Source organism: Gavialis gangeticus, unplaced genomic scaffold, assembly GCF_001723915.1.
Source record: "Gavialis gangeticus isolate Ggan-Ray unplaced genomic scaffold, GavGan_comp1, whole genome shotgun sequence".
Taxonomy (NCBI): Eukaryota; Metazoa; Chordata; order Crocodylia; family Gavialidae; genus Gavialis; species Gavialis gangeticus.
Window position 1 is genome coordinate 65,417,950 of NW_017729025.1, and position 22,974 is coordinate 65,440,923.

A 22,974-nucleotide genomic window follows, 5' to 3' on the forward strand; every position below is an offset into this window, starting at 1 on the left:
CTTATACACAGAAATTGAGCTTATCAGTGGTATTAACATACTCCACAGCAACTTTTCAATAGTTGTATTAGCACTGTCCATTCAAATGGCCTCAGCACAAGTATCAGGCAGCAATTTTGTAAAATACAATTTTGGAAATGTTCCTGATCATAGTCTGACCTAAACTCTTAATTCTGCAAATGACTAATTCCCACACAAAGTGGAAACTTGTTGAAAACGTTGTTTCCAACTGCCTCCCTCTCCAGTTCACATATAAAGGTTGCTCCCAACAGAAATATTTGCTCAGAATTCAAAGTGGTTGTCTAAAACACCCCCTTTAATCGACTAGTATTAATCCATTTTTCTTGTTGCTACATGTAATATATTTAAGGTTGTGTTTTTGCACACACGCACTTTAGACACATGAGTAGTCCTGCTGAACTCAATAATTAGATTACTCATGTGCTTAAAACTAAGTTTATGCATAAGTGGTTTTTGGGATTGCAGCCAAAAATGAAGTAGCTGGTTTAAAAAAAAAAAGATATGTTTTCATTCCTGACAATGAAGTTTTCCTATTTTAAATTTAGTAGGAAAAGCCTGCATCCTGTCCTTTACTTTTGATGGAGTTTTCACCATTTATTTTCCTTTTAAGTGTACATCATTACAAATGGAAGGACAGTAAATAAGTTAAAATTTAGCATTCCCCAAAAGGTTCTTTTTCATTCACATAGGCTTTGTGACTGCAGGAACGCATATATTATTTCTAGGAGATTTTATTTCTTCCATTCATTCTCTTCATCCCTTCCCTGATTGGTCAATAGACTTTATGTCAATTTGCATGACATATACAGGGTCTTAGATGGGATCAGAATGATATTTTCACTTGTAATAGATTTTCTTTGCAAAGCCCTAACAATTAAAGATAAACTTGTTTCAAATTGGAGAACAGTGGTTTTCTACATATTGCATATATTGGTTTTGCTGTGGTATCTTCAGTTGTGCACTAGTAACAGCATTTGTATTCAACTGGGATTTTGCTGATTTATCACTGGGGATTCTTTGCATTAAGCTTGGATTATCTCAGTCCTTTTTCTATTGCTTGAAGGGGTTTGAGAGTAGTTGGGAGTGGGTATGGATATACACACAATCTCGTTTTGGTACAAGTGCATCCTTCCCTTTCAAAAGAAAGATATCTCTGGGGAAAAGGTTATATTTAAGGGGATATAATTTACCTTATTTTGACCTAGATGGGAGCTTTTAGATTGTGAGGTATTTGCAATAATAAGAATTGTTATAGATAGAGGGGAAGGATGGACAAATATAAATTTGGACCAAAGACTTAATAAAATGGCAGCAAAAGACCTTGGCTTCTAACACAGTACATAGTCCTCTGGCCATGTACAGACATTCAGTTTCTCCTGGGAGACTGTCTATTTTTCCAGGAGAAACTATGAGTGTATAGAAGTTCAGAATTTTTCTCCTGGAGCAGAAATGGCCAATTAAGGGGGAAAAAATAACCTGAGAACTTTCAGAACTAAATCACTCCCAGGAGAGTTTCTCCTGAGAGAGTGAATTTCTACACAGATAATTTTCTGAGATTGGTTGGAATACTAAAGAACTGTGTTGTGACCTATCAGGGCTGTCCTGTTTACTGCTGCCATCTGTCTTTGAGAAGACTGAGGGAGCCTGCAGAGCACACTGATGTGTGCATAGGGCCCTGTGAGTTCACAGCATCAGCACTGCAAGCTCTCTGCTCTTCAGGGGATCAGCATTCAAATGTTTTTTCAGATGTATCCTTTGTCTACTAGGAAAACAAACTGAGAAGAATTATCCCAGATTATTTGAATGTGTGTACAAAATTTATGTTTCTTGGGACTATAGCAGCAACATTTGTACCTAAGGATTGACTTACAAGGAGATACTTAGAAAAGTTCAGGCCAACTAACTAAGGCTATGCCAATATGGCAGGGGAGTCCAATTCAACCAACCCCTCTGGCCAAGTGTTGGTATGTGGGCTGGATCAGGACCATGCGCCAGAATCAAGGTATGGCCCTGTCTAGTGAGGTGCCCCAGGCAATCCATGTCTGAGATCCTCTGCTACATGCAAGTGCCCATAGCACCAGGGCCAATTTATGCACCACATGCAGTACAGAGCAGGGCTAGTGCATGCTGCATGCAATGCATGGGGTTGGACCAGTGGGACGCACTGCCTGTAGTGTGGGGCCAGCATGGGACACATGCTATATGTGGTGCCCTGCCGACTCACCCTGGACACTGTCCCTGGCCTGGCCCAATTCAGGCCAGTCTCAGAGCCAGCAATCACTGCATGCCTGTACCCAGGCCAAATCCCCCGTGCTGCATGCCGCATCCACAACTCTGGGTCCAGCCTGCATTCCAAACTGGCTACTCCGGCCATGTGGTTCACGGGGTCAATCTGAGAGTCAAATCATAGGGTTCTATGGGCTAGATATGGCTCATGGGCTGTATGTTTAACATCCTTGCTCTATGACATAAGGCACTGCTATGCTGAGACATGCCATGCTTCCTGTGTGTATGCTACCTCTGCAACTGGACGCAGCATAATTATGCTAGGGTGGCACTGCATGTGGAAACTGTCTTCAGTGGAAGGCCCTTCACAGAAGGGAGAACTCCTGGTTCCTGATGAATGATATATTTGGAGTATCTGCTGATCTTTATTTCCTTTAGTAAATCTTATTGTTAAAAACATCAAGTCTGGGCCAGATCTTATTCTGCCTATTAGGCACCTACATGTGATCCAATTCCACCCTGCTAAAGTCCCTGAAAAAACTGTTTCAAACAGCGGTTCCCAACCTTGGGTCGCAACCCGAATGAGGGCCATGGGGGCAATGCCGGTGGCGCCTCACACAAAGGATGAGCTATGCCACATGCTGGGAGCTCCCCCAGCCCTGGACCGCCGCCACCATGCTCCGCTCCCAGCAGCAGGTTGTGGCAAAAAAAGGATGGGAATCACTGGTTTAAAATATCATCACCTTACCCTTAACCCTAAGGACACAAGAAACAGCAAGCAGGAGGATCAACGCACCTTGTGTGCTAAGTGTTCTTCAGGGATTTGAGCAGAGTGGAACAGGATCACACTAATAGGTGGATTAGAATCTGGCCCTATTGCTTTTATAAATGGCTTCATGTGGCTTTGGATACATTATTGTTACTATAGAGACAGGAAATCATGATGGGCTCAGCCGGATGCCGAGTATACAAAGAGTCTGTAAATAATGCATATATGCTTACAGGCATTCAAATTATACTTCCTTCATAAGGTATTGTGAATCTACGTTTGAGAGTTAGCTCAGAGTATTTGGCAAAGGAAATGATCTGATCTCAAGCAGGGTTTCTATTTTATGTGCTATAAATAGCAGTTTGATGAAATACTATTTGTACTTTAGTAACATCTGTCTCAAGTACTTGTAGCCCAGTTGTTGCATCATTTTTTCTGCTGTTTGTTTCTCAAATTTCTGTTAAAAAACAAAAAAGGTAAACAGCACTGAAGGGTCACCTCAGTACTACCCCAATATAATACTTTATTCAGCATGTCTAGGAATTGGTTTTCCTATTTTACATGTGCTCTCAACTCGCACAAGGGTTTTACCTTTTCTAATTAGACAACAACATTTTAATGTGTTGGGAAATGTTTTATTTAAAAAATGCTCCAAGATAAAAAAAAAAAAAAAAAAAGTATAATAATACCCTGAAAAATCAATGACCAGCCTAATGTCAGGGGAGATGCACTGGCCATTACTCTAGGAGTTGCATATGATGGATGTAGAAACCTTTTTTGAAGATGATACTATAAAAGATGATTAGTAACTTAGTCCTAAATCCCATAAACCTCCATTTACATTACCAGGCAAGTGATTTTCTACAAGAGGCCCCCTTGACACAGGGTGATCACCTGTCCCTAACTGGGCAAGACAGTTCTGAAATGGGAACATCAAGTCCTGGTCCCAGTCCCAGGCTGCATGACTCCAGGGCAGCATTCGTCCTGGATACACAATATGGTAGCATGTTTACCATGAACAAATGTCTGCCTAGGGGTAAGCTGTGAATGCAAAATATCTATGCTGGGAAAAATTATACCATTGTAGTTTTACCCTTATTTTTCTCAGGGTAAGTCTACGCTGCCTTTGAGTGAATTACACTGACTCAGAGCTGCATATCACATGTCCACTCACATTTGACATTGGCATACAAACCAATTGTATGACAGTTTACACTAGTATATCTAGGGCATCGTAGTACTGCTATAATGTTCACTCCTTTGGTTTTAGTAATCTATTTCAATATTTATTTTACTGTAAATTAAAAAAAAAGTAAAACAAAAAACAACCCTTCCTTTACTTCCTTATATCCAAACATTGTGTTTATAAATCTTTTACGCTAGTAAGCCCTCTGTCTCACTTACCAAGTTACCTTCATAAAGAATTGGCTCCATACTAGCATTGTTTTTAGGTTGATGTAAAGTCTCTTAAGCAAGGAGACTTCACTGGCAGCAGCAGCACGCACTTTCTCTACTGGGCCCCAGGAATGTACCAATTATTCTACCTGCAGTATTCATTTGTTGACATGGTACTACTTTATCTTGAATGCCTGCCAACTAGTGCCACAAAGGCAGTTGGAAAATGGAAAAATATAAATAGATTTGTAATACTGAAAAGGATACATCTAATTCACTCTGGAAGAGAAAAGATAAGTAGGTATTAGTTGTCAATGTATGGATTATCATTAACCTTATGGTCATAAAGCATTAAAAGCTATTTCTCCTGTTGAAGAAGAACAGTTCTGGAAGGACACAGATATAGTTATAGCATGCTCTACACAATGATACATTATCCCATCTTTCTTGACAAACTTAGATTCCTTAGAATTTAATCTCCCATTTAAAAAAATAAACTTCAGAGAATTATAGTTGCTAACTGTTAAAACTTCTCTGAAGATATGAATTCACAAGTCTGAAGAAATACAGCCAGAAATAGTATACTTGAGCATGTAAATCCCACTGCCACCCCCAACCACCAAAAAGAGTAGTAACTCAGAAGTTTAGTAAGGATTGTTTAAAGATGGTATAAACACTGGTAATTAAATCTCTACATATTGTAGCAGAAACATCTAGCTAAGGTGCATACTTGTTATTGTTGAATGGTGCAGTGCCATACTACAGAAGGGGGGGTTGCTATACAGTTTTTGAATTGCAGGTCCCTGAAGTTTAACGGGCGTTCTGTTCCAGGCACTGAAGCCAAGCCATTTCATCCTTTCCCTCCTCAGGGATTAAGTTTCTATCCAAGGAGATTGATGCTTCCTATAGTCTGCCTGGAGGGGAACATAAGCCTCCGTAGGGCTTCTTTGCCTTTTCTTGGAGGTCCTGTATTCTATCCTTGACGTTATGCCAGGATCCTATTGACATAGTGCTGCTGCAATGTGAGAATTTCACGTGTCTTAACTTGGTAGCTATGGATCAAAATTAAAATGTTCTCTCCTTAATTCCATTCTCACCACTAAATTACTGACATTCCTTGTTTAAAAGGTTTATAATGTATGATAAGATCAGAATTTGAGAGAGATTGGTTCAGTTTATCCTCATGATTAAAAATCTTTATTGAAAAAAGGGGAGGTATGTATTCTACACTCTGCAGAGGTTCTAGTTATGTAGCTCCTATGTAAGGAGAAGCAGAGTTCAATCCCACAGGCATCTTTGAAAACTTGCCCCTCATTCTGTGAGTATTTACTTCAGTACATCAGCATAAGTTCTGATATCTGAATTTAAGCTCTGGAAACTCCATTAGATAAAAATAGCTTGTGCAAGAATGTTTAAAACTCACAAACCTAAAAATATAAAGATGACAAAATGTCCCTCCAGAGCAGGACAGATGTTCTTTTCTTTCCCACAGTTCTGTTTATCTTTCCCTTTTTCTGTTGTCAGAATCATAATTTAGGTTGCTGTTAAAATACTATACATTAATCTAGTACAGGACAGATGTATTCCCTTTGCTCTGTGGTTTCTACCAGAACCTCAAGTTGGAATTATAAGCTCTGCTATTCAGTGGCCTGCTATTTATTCTATGTGTTATATGCTATTAAAAATAGAACTATGGTATGGTATGTGATTTCTCTGACCCACTCCCCTTTTCAGTCCTCACAGTTTTAAAGCCTAACTGCTTTGAGAAATGCTAACCTCTGTGCTATAATATATTCAGTACATTGTCAACAACCCTCAGTTTTTAGACTATGTACACTTTCAAGAAATGGCTGTGTAACAATTGGTAAATGTAGCAGATTTACAAGTTTGCCTGAAGAGTTATTAGAAAATAGCTTAAAACTAAGTCTAGTTTATACTGTCATGGCTGAAAAATCTAAATCTGGGAAACAGCTGGCATCAGGCTTAGTTCAATTGGGCAAATAAGTGCTAGTAAATTCTAGTGCGTATGAAAGATCAAATTTGTTTGCTGATGTCAGTGCTTCGGTAGTGACTGCCATCAGAGCAGATTTAACAAAGAATTTCTAAACTAAGTGCAATAAAGAAATGGGATATCCTGTGGTGGCCAATTTTCAGCATGATAAGGTTAGTTGGGAGTTTGCCCAGCATTGTAATAGTGAGGGGTTCCGGGAAGGTTATCTCTTGTTGACATTGAATTTACATGATTAGTTCAAATGGCCTATATCTACTGTAAGAAATGTTTGCACTAGTGTTGGGAAATCAAAGTTATAAATCTCAAGAGGACATGGCGATTTCTAGCATGTGGTGTTATAAATGGCATACCATGGAGATGATAGGTTCCGAAAGAAGCAGTACTTTGTTATACAGAGGCCATTCACCAACTTGAATCAGGGAAGAGGAAGGACAGCCTGCAAAGGTTACCATGTTGAAACTGTGTAAACAAAATTTTAGCTAAACCTGCTTCTAACCAGGTTCGTTCATCCTATATCAAATAGTACCAGAACCACATTCAATAGATTTATTCTAGTCTAGGACCATCATGCTGGTTGGCCAAACTTTGTAAGAAACCAGTAATTTTTAACTGGAAACATGTCTGAAATTCATTCCTTAACTCTATGATTTTTGTATATACCAGTCTTCTTAAATTGCCACTGTTGCAATGCTACCAGTAATAGCAATAGTGGGATGCAGCTGATGTTTCAACCTCTGCTTTGTGTTAAGCTTCCTCAGTCCAGGTGACTGTGAGTGCCCTGCATACACTAGTGATTTCACCATTTTTAGCACCAGGGAAGCTTATTTGGGGATTTTTCAGAACAAATATAAAAACAGCTAATTTAAAGGCTAGTGTTGATATCAGAGTGGGATGCTTCAGTTCCCTAGAAGGACCTCTAGGGGGTTAAGCCAGTAACAAAGCTGGTTTAGCAGAAATATTTTTGCACTCGCTGACAGTTTACAGGCCATGTATGCTTTTATCACTGTATGTTATAAAGTAACTGACAACTTTAAGCATTAGTGAACAATCTCTTCATTAAAGTTTTCAAAGACAAGAATCACTGTGTAATGGATTCCAGGTCTTACCACTCTGCTGAAATATTTATCCAAAACCTCCACAAAATTATGAATTAGTTCATATACAGCCATCTCATTCTGAAATTAAATGGAAAGCAAACAAATATTAAATGAATAGACATACTATAGATGTAAGGTAATATAGATGCAATGTGCTACTCTTAAACATTCAATTTTCATATGAGATGAGCAGATTTTGAAAAGCAGTTGGAAAGTAGTTGTGAAGTGGCATCGGTTAATATGCAATCTTTAGCTACTCTTAAAGATATGCCTACGTACTGCAGCTGGGTATATACACTTTAGCTAGCATTAATCAAACTAGTTTAAGTAATGGTAGCAGTACAGCCACATTGGCATAAGCTTTAGTGCATGTCAGATGACTAAGGAACCTGGGTCTCTAACAAGCTGGTATAGCTAGTGCTGATGTTTGTATCATCTTATCTTCACCGCTGTTGTTGCCCATGCTAGTTAAATTAAAGGAGCCAGTTTTAGTACATTTACCCACGCTGCAGTCACAAATTCCAACTGCAGTGTTGACATACTTCTAGTAGCTACTTCAAAAATATATATACATTATTGTTGTATAATACATCAGAGTTGAACAACTTGCTCTAAGATGTAAGTCACTATAGCTCTGGCTCAGAAGAAAGCATTCATACAGCAGTCATCATCCTTCCTGACCTCTAGGGTAGGTCTACACTACAACAGTATAAATGTTTGTATTTGTTTTCCAGAACTGGTGCTGCCTCAACAACATAAATAGGACTGTAGTATGGCCTGTTTCATAACACAGTAATAAATGCTTAAATCTGGTAGACATTAGTAATGATGCCACTGCTTGCACTGGTACAGCTGGAAATTTAGTAGTATAAACAAGATCCGCTCCTTACCCCCCAAAAATATATTCTTTATCCTAACTATCCTTCTTTAAGTGCTGCTTCTCCACACTCTCATGTCATTGACTTTTCTGGACTAGGAAACTTCTGTTAAAAATTGCCACTGTTGTGAGTCACTGTGTTGAGTTTCATCCATAATAGCAAAAATGGGAGTGCTAGTGTCGCCTTCATGGCAACACTATGCCATGTTGATAGGGGTGCACAGATATATCGATGTATATCATTTTGGCACTGGTAAAAGGAAAATTGACATTATCAGCAATTGGCTCTTTTGGCCGAAGCAGCTGATAATGTCACTAATAAATGCCACATGCATTCATACAGATGCAGCATGCACATGGCCAGGTATGCAGCCCAGCAGCTTGGAGAGCAGCATCTGGCAGGTAAGTCTGGGTGGGAGGGAGTAGTGGGGCACAGATTGAGGCCCCCACAGTGAGGGAGGGAGTGGCGGCTGGGGCAGGGCAGGGAGTGCCCAGCTGAGGTGGGGCGGGGTGCAAGATGGAGCCACCGGAAGCTCATTTGGTGGGTGGGGCAGCTCCCACTGCTAAGCAGACCTCCAGGGAAGAAATGGGGGGTATGTGCCCCCTGGATTTGTACGTGGGGCAAGGGTGGGTTGCCCACTGTGGGCTTGGGGCCAGGGGGGCTGAGCTGGCCTCTTCCCAGCAGCAGGGCTGGGCTGGGGCTGCACTCTGTGCGAGTGGGGCTGGGGTGGGTGGTGGCAGCGCTGGGAGGCGGGCTACAGGAGACAACAGTGAATTTTGGGGTGGCTGTCGACCACCCTGTAGCCCTCTCTCCCAGCACCACTGCCACCCCAGCCCTGTCTGCCTGCCCCAGCCCAGCCCCCGCACATTGGGAAGAGAACAGTGCAGTCCCTGGCCCCAGCCTGCAGTGGGCAGCATACCTTCACTCCATGTACACACCTGGGAGGCACGTGCCCAACATGCCTTCCGAGGGGTTGCGCTCAGCAGTGGAAGCCACGTCCACATATGAGTTGCCCACAGTTCTGCCCTGTGCCATACCCCGGCTAGGCAGTTTTTGCCTCTGCCCCTGCCCCAGCACCCACTCCCTCCTGTGGGGGCCTTGATCTGTCCCCACCCCACAGCCCTTCCCTCCCTCATGCCCCTTCCCCCCAGCAGATTTACTGGCAGACACTGCTCTCCAAGCTGCTGGGCTGCATATTGGCAATTGGATCAGTATCAGCTGATATGGCTGGTTAATAATTGGCCATCGGTATCACCCCTAAATGTTGGCCAGCTTGAAGTTGGGTTAGGTGACATATCATCTGCTACCACTGTGGAGAGCAGTGCTTCTAAACCAGGTTGTCACAAGGTCCTTTTAAGGGTGTCACAGAATGCCATGCAATATTAGCGCTGTTAGGTATGCAAAAACTTAGAAGTGATTTACAGGATAAACCCAGAGATTTCAAATAGGAATACACAGTGTTCAAAACATTAAGACCTATTGTGGGCTTTCTGAGTTCTTTGCAACAGAAGAATTGCTTTTCTTGCATAGACAAAAAATGGAGGAATGCTAAGTACTGGCCTTTTCCATGGGGTACCTTGAGTCTAATAAAGGGTGTCTTGAGTTTAAAAAGGTTAAGACCACTGGTACAGATTTAATTATTATGAGTGCCAATCAAATAAAAACCCTAATGGGAGCCAATGCATTGTATGTCAGAAGCATAAATCTAGAAATCTTACTTTGTAAGAATTTTGTTTGTGTAAGGAATTTGGGGGAAAAAAGAATAGAGGTATTTCCAGATCTGTCTATACTTTGTAACTTTTATATTGTTTAAGTTGACTTAATAGAAGAATACTGAACTAAAAGGCTTATGGGCAAAGCAGGGAATCTTTTTTTTACTGATAATCACTCCAATTTGGAAAGTCAAGTCTATTGCAACCAACTTGTGCTCAAACCCCACTGAAATTAAAATACAGCATATGCATAAGTGTTTCCCTAAACACAGATGGACCTAAACCAATTATTAATTTTGCTTTCCTTAACAGAGGTGTAAAAGGAAAGCTCTGCACCTTGGGCAGCAGCAGTACAAAAAGCAGCAGTGGCTTCTGGCTGCCAGGTCTGGCAGTACAGCCAGCCAGCACACTGGCAATAGCTATTATTTTTGTCCTCTCCTCCCACTTGGCCACTGGCGATGTGTAGGGGGTGCATGAGGATGCATGTGCACCCCCTGAGATTGGTGGTGCACTCCCTGCGAAAAGTCCCACCGGTGCTGCCAGTGGCACTTGCGGGTGGTCGCCGCTTACCACCTCCTCCGTCCCCTTTCCACTGCTGACATTGTTGTGGCCACGTGCGGGAGCTCCCCACTTGGCCCGCCCCCGCTGACGACACTGCCGCGACAGCCTGCAGGAGCTCCTCGCTTGCCACCAACACTGCCACCACCGTCTGCAGGTGGTCACTATGCCCCCCACCCTCTGGGGCCATGCGGCATCCTTGCCCTTAGCTCCTTTCCCCCTCACCCCCCAAGCCAATGCCTGGGGCTACTGCCCTGATTATGTTACTGGTCTTGAATATGGGCCTAATATAAAGGTAGATTTCAGTCATACATGCTTCTTTTTCTTAACAATGCTAAATCTGCTTAGCCTGAGAGTGTTTTAGTTGCTTCCATCTCTGTACTCTGTTGTCTTGGCTAGTGAAATCTGAGGCTAATAAGGCTAAAGCACCTCAGATAATAAACAAACATCAATTCACAACATAGAATTTATCATTAGACTATAATTAGGAGCCTCCAATGGCAACATTTCAGATCGTTACAACAGTATGAAGTCTACCAATGAAGTATGAGGTTTTCACAATGACTCCTTAAAATTCTGTAATTGAAAATGCAAAACTGCATTGGGAAAAAAGAATGAGTCAATGCCATCTACAAAGATTGATTTAAATTACAATATTTATGGATTAAATGTAATTTCTTACTTCTGTCTCATTGATTCCAACCACGATGAAAAGGGCTGCATACTGCCGGTATACCAGCTTAAAATCCTTATACTCAATGAAAGAGCACTAGACAGAAACAAGCAGTGAAACATGCCTTAATTATTACTTTAATTTACTAGTAAGCGCATACTTATGCACTGTACATATACTAGACATACCAAGGACTTTGTCTCTCCTTTACAAAAGTATAATTCCATGATCTCATAGACTCTTTATATCATTCCTGATTTACACTGGTATAAATGAAATTCTGGAAATAAGAGATTATTTGTGTGTTGCTTGAACACCACTATTCCAGGACTGAACCAGATAGTGTAAATTAATAAAGTGTACTCAGAAAATGCCTAGATTCCAAATAACTGATTTCTTGCCTACTGGGGAACTGACTTGCAAAGCCGTAACATCTTTGCAGTGTTGCTAATTCTTGTGATTGTTATAAAAAAATCTAGAAATATTTTTTTCACCCAATTTCACTCCAGACCTTAATTCAGGAACTATGTAACTACAGAAAGAACTGAGCTTTCATTTAAAAAAAGTTTCTAGCTCTTGTCTGAAAATAGGAAACTGAAATGCTAAAAAATCAGAAGGCAATTTTGTGTTTTAAAATCTAATGATATTGTAGGTCTCACTCATCATTTTGCACATGGGCTAGGGACAGAAGTTGCACATAAACTGGTTTAAGTGATCAGAAACCAATTTAAACCTGTAACAGAACAGAAGTTCAGTGCACATAAGCCAATTTCAAAATGGCTGAAACCAGTCTGAGATAAACTTGGTTGAATATAGTATCAGACTTAACTGATTGAGGTCATACCAGTTAATGGAACTTCTGTCCCAGACCCTCTCCTGGTTTAAGTTAAATCAGAGCAATGCCAGCATACTCTGCAGCCCTGGGCTGGGCTGTGCTGTCTTCTCTGGTACAGCTGTGGCTGGCTGTGGTCCCTGGGGAGGAAAGGGCAGAGGAGAGAATAACCCCCCTTCCTGCCCCCTTCACCTCAGGGTGCCATGCCCAGCTAGCATCTAGCCAGGCCCCCACCCCTGCCACTGCAGCAGTGAAGGGAGGGGGGCTCTGACATGAGCTACTCCACTTGGCCAGGCAGACCCAGGCAGGCTGGTGGGACAGGGGAAGGAGAAAGAAAGTAAACCCTACTCTGTCCCCCATTCACTGGAGGCTGCTGCCAGGGCTGGCCACACCCCCTGCTGCTCAAGCAGCAAGCAGGGTGAAATGCCTGACAGGGTCTGCTGCACCCCTGGCTAGCAAACCCTGGCTGGGATTTGTGCCAGTGGGACAGGGGAAGGAGCAGGCAATTAAACACCCCTCCATCCCCTGTTCGCTGGAGGCTGCTGCCAGGGCTGGCCACACCCCCCACCACTTGAGTGGTGATGGGGGAGGGTGCAAAATGCCTGGCAGGGGCTACTTCCCCCTTTCCTCTCCAGGCACACCCCAACTGGGGACTGTGCAGGCCAGGGTGGGGGTTTCACCCCCTCCGCAATCATACTCAGGCCTGGTGGGGCCTGGCCATGCCCCCCTCCCATCTCAGTTTCTCTCCAGCCAAGGGCTCACTCCAGCGCCGTCTGGCCTGAGCCACTGCAGGCATGTGCCTGCATTTCTGGAATCAAAAGTGAATGTCTATTCACTTGCAAATCGGTTCAATCTACACAGTTTACACTAAGCTGCAAAGATTGAATTGATTCAGGCTCGGGCTTCTTGAATGTTTGTACTTGGAGCTGATGGGACTGCATGTGTGACTGCTTGGCAAAGAGACCTATATGTCTACCTATATATCCTTAACAGCTCAGTATATGCTGTTTGAGCCAGGTGAGGATCATTATGGAGTAAAAGATATTCAATTCCTTCTTGCATTTCTCCTGGACTTCTGAGTCCAGGAAGGGATGGGAAGAGAAGGGAGCATCTGTAAGAATACTAGACTTCCAGCCTCAGAAATACTTGTTTATAAAGTTCACAATATTTATTAACTTGCATAAGCTTGTATTCTACCATTGTTTTCATGACAGATACAAATAGAATAACATGCAATGGATGTTCTTACTGTTTTGAATTATTTGGACCTGGATTTTTATGTTGTAAGCAGAAGCTACATAAGAACTGCCAACAGAGGAGAAATAAATAATTCTCCATAACTCTCTTACAATTAAAACAGATGTTCTTTGTTCACTCTGCCACTTGCTGGCAATGCTGTCACTTTACACTGAAAATCACAGCCAAAAGGCAAGAGACATTGGCATGATCAGATTCCATAAGAAATGGCTGAATAAGGAAAAAAAAAAAAACTTACTTGGTCTTTTGAACGAGAGAGACAATTTTTGATTACTTCAGCTTCTAGTAGGGTCCGTTTATGAAGTTCCACATGTTCATAGTACCTAGAAAGTCTTGTCTGACCTTGTTTGTTCACCATAAGAAAAAACTTTATCATTTTTTCTGTTCAGTTAAGCAATAACCTCTTTTGCACAGGAGCTAGATAATTCTGTGATGTATTTCTGGGGAAAAAAGAAAAAAAAAGATATGTAGGAGTTATTTAAAAAACTGTTTAAAGAGTAGCTTTATGTTTTCTAACACAGTTAGTATCTATTTTTTTATTTCTTTGGTCTGTGTCCCATGTAAAACTGGCGTAAGCAAGAGAAAATTCAGGTCCATTGTCTTTTTTAATATGAATAGATTAAATTTGAACTCTTATTGCAATGGAAAGTGCTGATAAGCAAATGCCCCATAACGTTCTTCTATTTTGCAGTAACACCAAAGATCCCGATCTACATATTTTTGGATTCTAGGTATAAAGCAAGTTTAATTTTATGAGTCTTCTTTCCAGTTAAAGTGATTTGTAAGAGCTTGGTAAATATTACTTATCTCAGGGATTACTTATTTCTTTTCAAAATAAATTTCTCACACATGGGATCCAACCTTTTGTTCACGACTTACTGTGACAAACTGGCCAACTTTTGAAGGGCAAAATATGGGACAAAAGTCCTGTTTTAGAGACTCTTTGGAGCCACAGACTTTTACAAGTTGGGGATGGTTGGTTGCTTTACTTGTGGGGGTGGGCAAAATGGTGGATCTGGCTAGTGGCCGGACTCCATTTCCCAGCAGTCCCTGCCCACGTAGCTGAGGCCAGTTTCTATGGAGACCCCAATAGCAGCTGCACTGTGATGGAGCCAGCCCAGAGTTTCAGTGGAGACTGGCCCCCAGAATGCTTGTAGGGTGCATGGCAGGAAGTGGAGCTGCTCTGGAGCTGGGCTGGGATCTTGCAGTGGTGACAACATGGTCTCGAGCTGGGGCACAGCTGTGATCTGCAGCCTGCATGCCCCAGGCAGAGACGTGCAGGTAGCACTTCGCAGCTCTGCTGCAGCTCCTTGCAGCAGTGACAGTGTGGTTGGGAGCTGAGGCGCAGCTGTGATCTGCGATCTGCTGCCTGCATGTCCCTGCCTGGAGCATGCAGGCTGCAGATCATGGCTCTGCCCTAGCTCTGGACCATGCTGTCACCACAACAAGATCTCAGCCCGGCTTTGGAGCAGCCCTGTGTCCTGCTGCGTACCGTGCCAGCATGGGTGGTGCTGGAGGTGGGTTAAGGGGGGCTATAGCCAGCCCAAAATTCCCTGTAGCCCTCTGTAGCCACCCCTCCCAACAGTGCTGCTGCTGCTGCCTGCCCTGCACAGGCTGCAGCAGCTGAGCCTGCCCTGCTCCCACCCACAGCACAGTTCCCCACCCCAAACCCCCACCAGGAAGAGGCTAGCACCACAGCTGCCTGCCAGCACTGCTGGGGCCAGTCTCCATAGAAACCCCAGCCCTGCCACAGCAGGGCTGCTGGGGTTTCCATGGAAACCGGTCCCAGGCACACAGGCAGGGGCTGCTGGGCAATGGAGTCCACTGCAGGCCAGATCTCCTGGACTTTGTCCATGCCTGCTTTACTGCTGCAGATCAACATTTGACTGTTAAAGGACTGTTAAAAATCTGTTAAAGGACATAACTCCATAAGAAAGTGTGAGTTTATGGAGGCATTTCCTCTCCAGTGTGCATGACAGATTTTGTGCATCAATTTCTGGCTATTTGTGCCTGTATTCTTGTCAGAAAAAACATTAGTTAAAAGAAAGCATGGACTAGATCCCCACAACTCTGATCCTGGATCGCTTGTAAACTTCGAGAAAAGACTGTGAATCCATAAATGTAGATACTGAGCTGTGGGGCTTACATGTCTGGGGCCACAAATGCATTCATTTCCCGTGATGGAAATTTTCCACTGTTAGGAATGTTTTGGGAGAGGGAACAGTACAGGCATTCAGTTTGTAACTGTCTCCTCTTCCCTGCTCTTTGCCCCTTTCTCTGCCCAGGGTGATCCTGGTCTGGGGAAAGCATGGGAAACAGTGGCTACTCGAGTCCTCTTGTTCCTGGAGGGGACTGGAGCAGCAAGGCAAAGCTTCCTGCCGGGGACAGATGGCAAGCAAGGCCCCCTGCCTGTGTGAGGAGTGGGCAGGGAGCAGGGGGTGGCTACTCCTTCCCTCTCCTTCTGGTATATGGATGTTGCCCTCGTGCCTTTTTTTTTCCAAACCAGGATGACCCTGGTCTGGAGAAGGCACAGGGGCCTTTTCCTGCTGTTCAACTTCTCCTGGGACTGGGAGGAAGTGAACAGCAACAGCTGTTCTGACTGCCTTCCCCAGTCTGGGATGATCCTGGTCACAGAAGGGTGTCAGCAGCACTTCTCCACTGCTCAACTCCTTCTGGTCCCTGGGAGAAGTCAAGTGACAGCGAAGTGTGTAGGCATCCATTCTCCTGGGAGAAACTTTCCTGGAAGTGATTGCTACCTGACTGGGGATGGGTTTGCTTTTGAGGGTTAATCTGCACAGAGGTTTGGTGCACAGTTGGCCAGAGCACACAGAGGTTGTAACTGTTAATTTTGAAGCCCCAGGAAAGAGCTCTGCAGAGTGGGATCAAGTTCTCCCTTGTTGCATTTGGAGTAGTTCTCCACTCCTCCCCCCCTTCCCCTCCCCCGGCGATAGGAACCCAGCTGGAGAAGCCATGCACCATCAAGGTGTAGCACTTGTGTTTTGGAATACAGCAGGAGCAGCCCTGCATTGCCTCTCCATAGGAGGATCTTAGCTGCCCCAAGGACTCAAAGACTCCCACTGCTTCTGTTGAGTTCCTGTACTTGGCTCCTGTTGCTGAGCAGTGCAGGACTGCTCCAGCTCAGCTTCTAGGACTGGGCAGGACAGGGCTGCTCCTGCTGTGTCCTGGCACACAGCTCCTTCAGCCAGGCAGAATGGGACTTTGTAAGCTTGTCTCCTATGAACACAGGGGACAGGGCTGTTCCAGATGTGGCAAAGACTCTGGGGGGAAGGGGCCATCATGCTGGCATCCCCTCTAAGTTGGTGCCTGGGTCTGGTGCCCTTCTTGCCCTCCCTCCCCCCATTATGCTACTGAGATTATATTCACATATTAATACTGCTTTTATAGTTTCAGTGTACAATTATTTAAGGGGAAGGTTAGAGCTAGAGCATAGCCCCAAAGATAATGTAAAAATCTCTAAAGTATGTTCTGCATTCATTCCACCAACAGAACTCCTATTTTTCCATGCAAATGAGTATAGAATATGCAGCAGATGACCCTGTATCAAGGGTTCATTTTAAAGTAAGAGTTTTGTACATTGGGGTGAATATTTTCTCTTTTGCACACATATGTCTATCTGGATTTTTCTGTTAGCATCCTAATCAATATGGGTATGTCTAGTCAGTGATTTACAGTTGGTATTCTACCAGAATTTAATATTAACACAGCATTTGCTGGCTCAAGGGTATAAAGTACGTCTGCTCACTTTTTGGTTTCTTTTCTTGGTGGCCAAAGTAAGTATGTGCTACAGAAATATGTACTAAAGAATGTGGCAATTCCTTTAATACCAAGTAGCAGCCTCCTGAGCCTATGGGCTTTTATTAATGACTTTGGGGTAAATAACTATTAACCCATATAATGCCACTTAAATTTACTGATTTCTACATTTATTCTAGACAACGTAGCTGGTGAAAAGTGCTGTTAAAAGAGAACACAGCGTATGTACAGACACTGTGTTTTAAATCTAAGTAACTGCCATCTTACTTTCTTAAAAAGAAGAATGCAAAAAGCTTTCCAGGTTGCAAGCTAACAGCCTGCAAAATATAACTTTTTAAAAAAATGAAAGTTTTAAGTTTTTTAAAATGCCATAAAGCAGTCACAGTAATGTTTCCCATCTGTCTTTCTTGTTTTGGATCATAGGCTTATTGGCCCATATGCTTCTGTGGTTTGTGCACTGAAGGTTCAGCAACTTACTGCAAAGGCTGTCTCAGAATTTAACCTCAAGCCACACTGCCTGCTCAGTACTTTTCTAAGGTACAGTGCAAAAGCTATAAGAAAATCTTAGGAGGTCTGGTGTGAGGAAAAAATGGCATGAATAAGGACAAAACCCCAATATAATGTATGTTAGCCTGTAAAAAATGAGGTCAGAAAATTGAAAAGGAAAAAATATCAACCAAAAAATCTCTGAGTAATCTTAATGTGCTGTCAGCAAATATCTACACACCTCTATTAATATTTCAGCATTCACTGACCATTTGCAAATGGCAAAGATAAGCTACCTTATACTGTATGGAAAAACTGTTCACTTTCTCTGTGAAAAAGCATAGGACTCTGTGTTCCCTGAAATGGTATCCATATTTTTACATCTCTTCAATAGAGTTGCCACCAATTTTGGCTGTAAAAACTTTGTCTTGAAACTGGGCAGCATGTGGATATTAACTTATGCAGATGATTCTTGTACTATATTTTTGTGGATATCAGAGGAGGTATATGGAATTTTACCTTGGCTGACAAGTAGTTTTTACAGCTGTTATTTGCCACTGCAGCATACAGAGACTACAAACAGAGGGAGAATCCCTTTCATATCCTATAACTGAAATGCTGATTGATCTGCACTTACAATAAGGTTGCTGTGCATCTCTTGCTTCCTAACTGCCAACTGACATACTGGCTATCCTGGCTGAGGACTGCCAGGAACCTCTGACAGTCTTGGAGAAATTACTGATTGTACCAGTCTAGGGGCTGGTTTTGCAACCATTACTCATACCATGCAGTGTTTACTTGTGTGTGAATAATCCCACTGGGGAATGTGTGACTACATGCATGCATAATATTCCTTGTGAATAAAAGTTGCAAAATTGGGGTCTTGACCAGATGACATGATTTTTGTAGTGCATCCTGGATTGACATTGTGTGACAATCATCCTTATGCTTGCCAGGCAAAAAAAAAAAAAGAAAAAGAAAATTGTTGTGGCAAGTGTAGTTTTTCAACTTCACCCAGCGCAGTATGGATTTTAGGTTCTCTGGGAAATAGACAACTAGAAAATGAGGAGGAGAATCTCAAGAGACATCCTAGTGACAGCCTAACCCAGGGAGAAAACCTGCCCTGAGTTGGGAAGATGACTTCTGTATTTCCTTTTATGGGTAAACAGTGGAGGTAGTTTGCTGGGTCATTCTTTTATGGGCATTATGTTCCCTGCTCAATTTGTTTTGCTGCCTGCATGAAGAGATAAGCATTCAATTAAAAGAGGCTATAAGCAGTTAAAGAATTGAGCAGGAACTGTAACAATGGGACAGATAAGTCAGCCTAGGTACACAGCTTCAAAGGTTCAAGGGAGTTAAGATAACAATGGCTGGCTCCATCCAGGTTAGAATAGAGTATCCTTCCCAAGGCTGGGCCTATGATTGAGAGAGAGACCCACAAGCTCAAAGGAGGTGTGAGAGGGCTTGAGTGTGTTAAGGAAGGAGATCTAGATTGTGTCACTGAAAAATGACCAGGCTTGAAAAACTAAAACAAAGACCAAGGTGGCCAACCTGTGGCATGGGCACCACAAGAGACATAGGCAGTCTCTCTCCATGGCATGCAGCAGATCAGGGAGGGAGCAGAAAGTAGAGCAGCAGATTAGGTAGGGAGCACAGGACAGGAAGCAGAAAGCAGAGCTGTAGATTAAGCAGGGGAAGTGGGGAGGAGTAGCACTTGCGGAAGGTGTGGTGTTAATTTGCCAAAAAGGTTGGCTCCCAATGACACAGACAGCTAAAGCAAACAGCAAAGCAATGCAATCAGTTCCTCCACAACTCATATATGTATAACTATGCACAGAGATGTTAACTTGACATAAATGCTTTTTCTGTTACATACTTTGGTTCTCTGTGCTCTATAACTTAAAGCAAATAATGGCTGGATTTTGATTAAGTTGTTTCTGAAGTATTTTATTGAAGTAGTTATGATTGATGCCCATGGACATGTACTCTATGCCTTGGTTTTAGGATGGGCAAATTGTATATGAGAGGTAGTTAGCCATTTTTAAAGCATCTGATGAAGTCAACTTGAATTCATAAAAGCTTATTCTCTATATATATCTTATTTGCTTAGTCAAATAAGTGCAAATCTATGCTACCTTCTGCCAAACTGTATAATTCCACCCTAGGTGAAGTAAAGGTCTGAGGCACGGCACCTCAGGAGGATGAACTTGGGTGAGATTCCAAGGCAAGATTGTGGCATGGCTAACCTGATTACAATGACTCGTTTCTTTTTTGAGTAACCAACAAAATATGTAAAGCACAGTATGTGAAGGATTGCAGATATATATTCTGTTACAGGACTGAGCATTATTCCTTACTTCCCTTTATATAGTTCTGATTGCTGGGCAACAGAGAGAAATGACACCAGGAAGAAGTGGTACTGGCTCAGGCCTAGCATGACCTATCTGTCTTTAACCCCAACTGAGTCATTCCAGCCTGCCACTGGAAAATGTTGCGTATCTCTTATCTATGGGTATTCCTATTTACTTACATGTGCATTTACAGATCTACTAAGGATTTCCCATTTTTCATGCTAGCATCAAAGTGAATATCTGGAATTCTGCCTGCAAGTTCTGCATGTGCAGATGATTGGCAAGCACATGTTTTGGTACAAATCCAGTGGGAAAACACCCACCAATGTTAGCATCCTCTCAAAGGCAAACACTATGAACACTGAGGTGATGATCATCTGACATCAATTTCACTTGGTTGGCCACATCATCTGAATGTCTGACTCCTGACTCTTGAAGCAAGTTTTATTCTCCCGCTTAGTCAAGGCATATGCTGAAGAGGAGAGCAGAGGAAGTGCTTCAAGTATGTCCTCAAGGACAACTTGAAAAAATACAACATGAACTCCTGGGAGATTATTGCTCAGGATAGCCCCAAATTGAGGAAGAGTCTGCTGCAAGGATCTCAGTACTTTGAAACCTCACAATGACAACAGGAGACAAAAAAGCAGGAGCAGCAAAAAGAGCATGTCACAAACTGAACCAAGTATCCAGAGCCACCCACCCCACATGGAAAAACGTGCCTCAGTTACAACAAAACCTGTTGATCTTGGATTGGCCTTTTCAGCCATCTTTGGGCCCACAGATAAGGTGACCATGGAACACAACCATCCTCAACTATGAGGGATTGCTGCTGCTGCTGAACTGTCTAAGTCTCTAGTTTATATTTACAAATACAAGGTTTCAATAATGAAAACATACAAGCATATTTTCAGAATTTGGTTTTGAAAATTGTGCCAAAGATATAAAAATGAATCCAAAGCAACTTAATTTAAAGCTTTATAGCTTCTTTAAAAATAATAATGAAAAGTTCTCTTGTAAAAAAACAGACAGACAAAAAAGAAACAAAAACCACATGCCTGGACAGTTTATGAAAAAATTAGATTGAATTGCCTATAGTTTGCTCTTATAAAACAGTTATAATTTTCCAACATTTTAGCTCTAAATGCTTTCAGTTATGCAGCATCTGGTAAAATAAGTTTTGCATATAGCTGTGTAACGTGCTACAATAAACTGGGAAAAAGAATATATAAAAATACATAAAGAATAACAGTTGTGATTGGCACTGTTGGGGAAACACCCTTCAAATTACAAATGTTTGCACAAGGGAAGTCATTCATGATTAACAATTCAGTGTTTCTGGTAGGTGATTGGATTTCTTATTCACTTATTACATGTATATTCTTTTCACGCATTCATACGCACACGCATCTCCATGAATGACTAATGCTGGTGTTGCAACTTCGCTCAAGCTACTAGTATGACTCAGAAATATGACAATCCTATATATGGGGAATTAGGTAGCTTGGGGATTAGTAATGAAATGCAGAGGCTTCCACTTCTACATCACTGGTTGAAATCTAGTTTACTTCGTTAATGAATGAAAGACATTATCATTTATAGACTGTTGAGTGGCCTATCAGAAATGAATTGGCAGCGTTGTTTATTTCGCTGGACAACTGTTTACATTACAACTAGCAACTGATACACTATTTTATTAAAATGCCTCTATCTTGTATAATACAATTAAACTGAAAAAAGGGTGTTCTATTTTATTGAACTCTTCTCCCTCTCTATAATTCGAAACGAATCACATTGTAAGAAGCACAATCACCTACATAAGAAGGGAATTTTTAGTCAGCTCTGACTGTTGGAAGTATAACTTGATGACCCTACAGTGTCCAAGCCAACTTATAGGAGACAGAACAAGGAACTTAAAAAAATATCACACAGGGAATAGGAAATTGTATCTGTAATCTTTTCCTTAAAGCAATTTATCTCACTTGTAGGATTTAATACTGAAAACATCCTAATTCCCTTCCATCTTTCCTCTGAAATATGCCTTTTGCCATGACACATTTGAAATATATTTGAAATACATGTTGTTACATTATCTATAATAGCAAATTCTCCAAGAACAGGGCTGTTCAACTGGGGTTAGCCTGTGACCCCCATGCTCTCTCTGGCCCCCAGTCCGCTCATTGTTCTGGTAGCTGCTGCAGTCCCTAGCTTATCTCTCTTTCTCTGGCTTTTACTTCCTGCCCCTGGTTCAGAGGGAGGGGCAGGGTAGTGCAGGGCACTGCAGCCTGCAGTGCCAGGGGAGCCCACAATCAAAGAGGGGAGCAGGGGGAGCCACCTGGAGAAATGCAAGGTGCTTCACCTTGGTGGGGGGAGGGACCCATATCACATTTATAGGCTTGGCAATGCTACATTTGCTAGCATCATGCCTGAAAGAGACTTGGGGGTCAGGATTGACCACAGGATGAATATGAGGCATGAATGTGATACCACAGGCGGTAAAGCAAACAAAACTCTGGTTTGCATCTGCTGATGTATCTCAAGCAAGACCCAGGATGTCAACCTCCTGCTGTACTTGGCCTTGGTGAGGCCGCAGCTGGAGTACTGCATCCAATTCTGGGCTCCACAATTCAGGAAGGATGTGGAGAAGCTTGAAAAAGTCCAGAGGAGAGCCATGCATATGATCGGGGGCAAGAGAACAGGCCTTATGAAGAAAGGCTGAGAGGTATGGGACTAGTCAGCTTGGAGAAGTGCAGGCTCAGGGGTGACTTGGTAGCTGCCTATAAGTATACAAGGGGTGTGCATCAGGATCTGGGGGAACACCTGTTCACCAGAGCACCCCAAGGGACAACAAGATCCAACACTTAAGAACTCCTGCAAGACCATTTTTCACAGTTTCATAGTTTCTAGGGTCGGAAGGGACCTGAGAAGATCAACTAG

The 22,974-nt window shown here is 42.5% G+C and overlaps 1 protein-coding gene across 1 annotated transcript in view; it reads right to left on the reverse strand.

Annotated features, from left to right (window-relative positions):
* The window catches only part of AP4S1 (adaptor related protein complex 4 sigma 1 subunit), a 48,989-nt gene that overhangs the window by 5,876 nt on the left and 20,139 nt on the right, over positions 1-22,974 (reverse strand). Inside the window, exons 2-5 of the mRNA XM_019518923.1 lie at positions 13,668-13,869; positions 11,350-11,436; positions 7,529-7,597; positions 4,679-4,690 (exon numbers count right to left, since the gene is read on the reverse strand). Of these exons, the coding sequence (XP_019374468.1) occupies positions 4,679-4,690; positions 7,529-7,597; positions 11,350-11,436; positions 13,668-13,805 (306 nt within the window). The 5' untranslated portion in view covers positions 13,806-13,869. The remainder of the gene's footprint in view (positions 1-4,678; positions 4,691-7,528; positions 7,598-11,349; positions 11,437-13,667; positions 13,870-22,974) is intronic.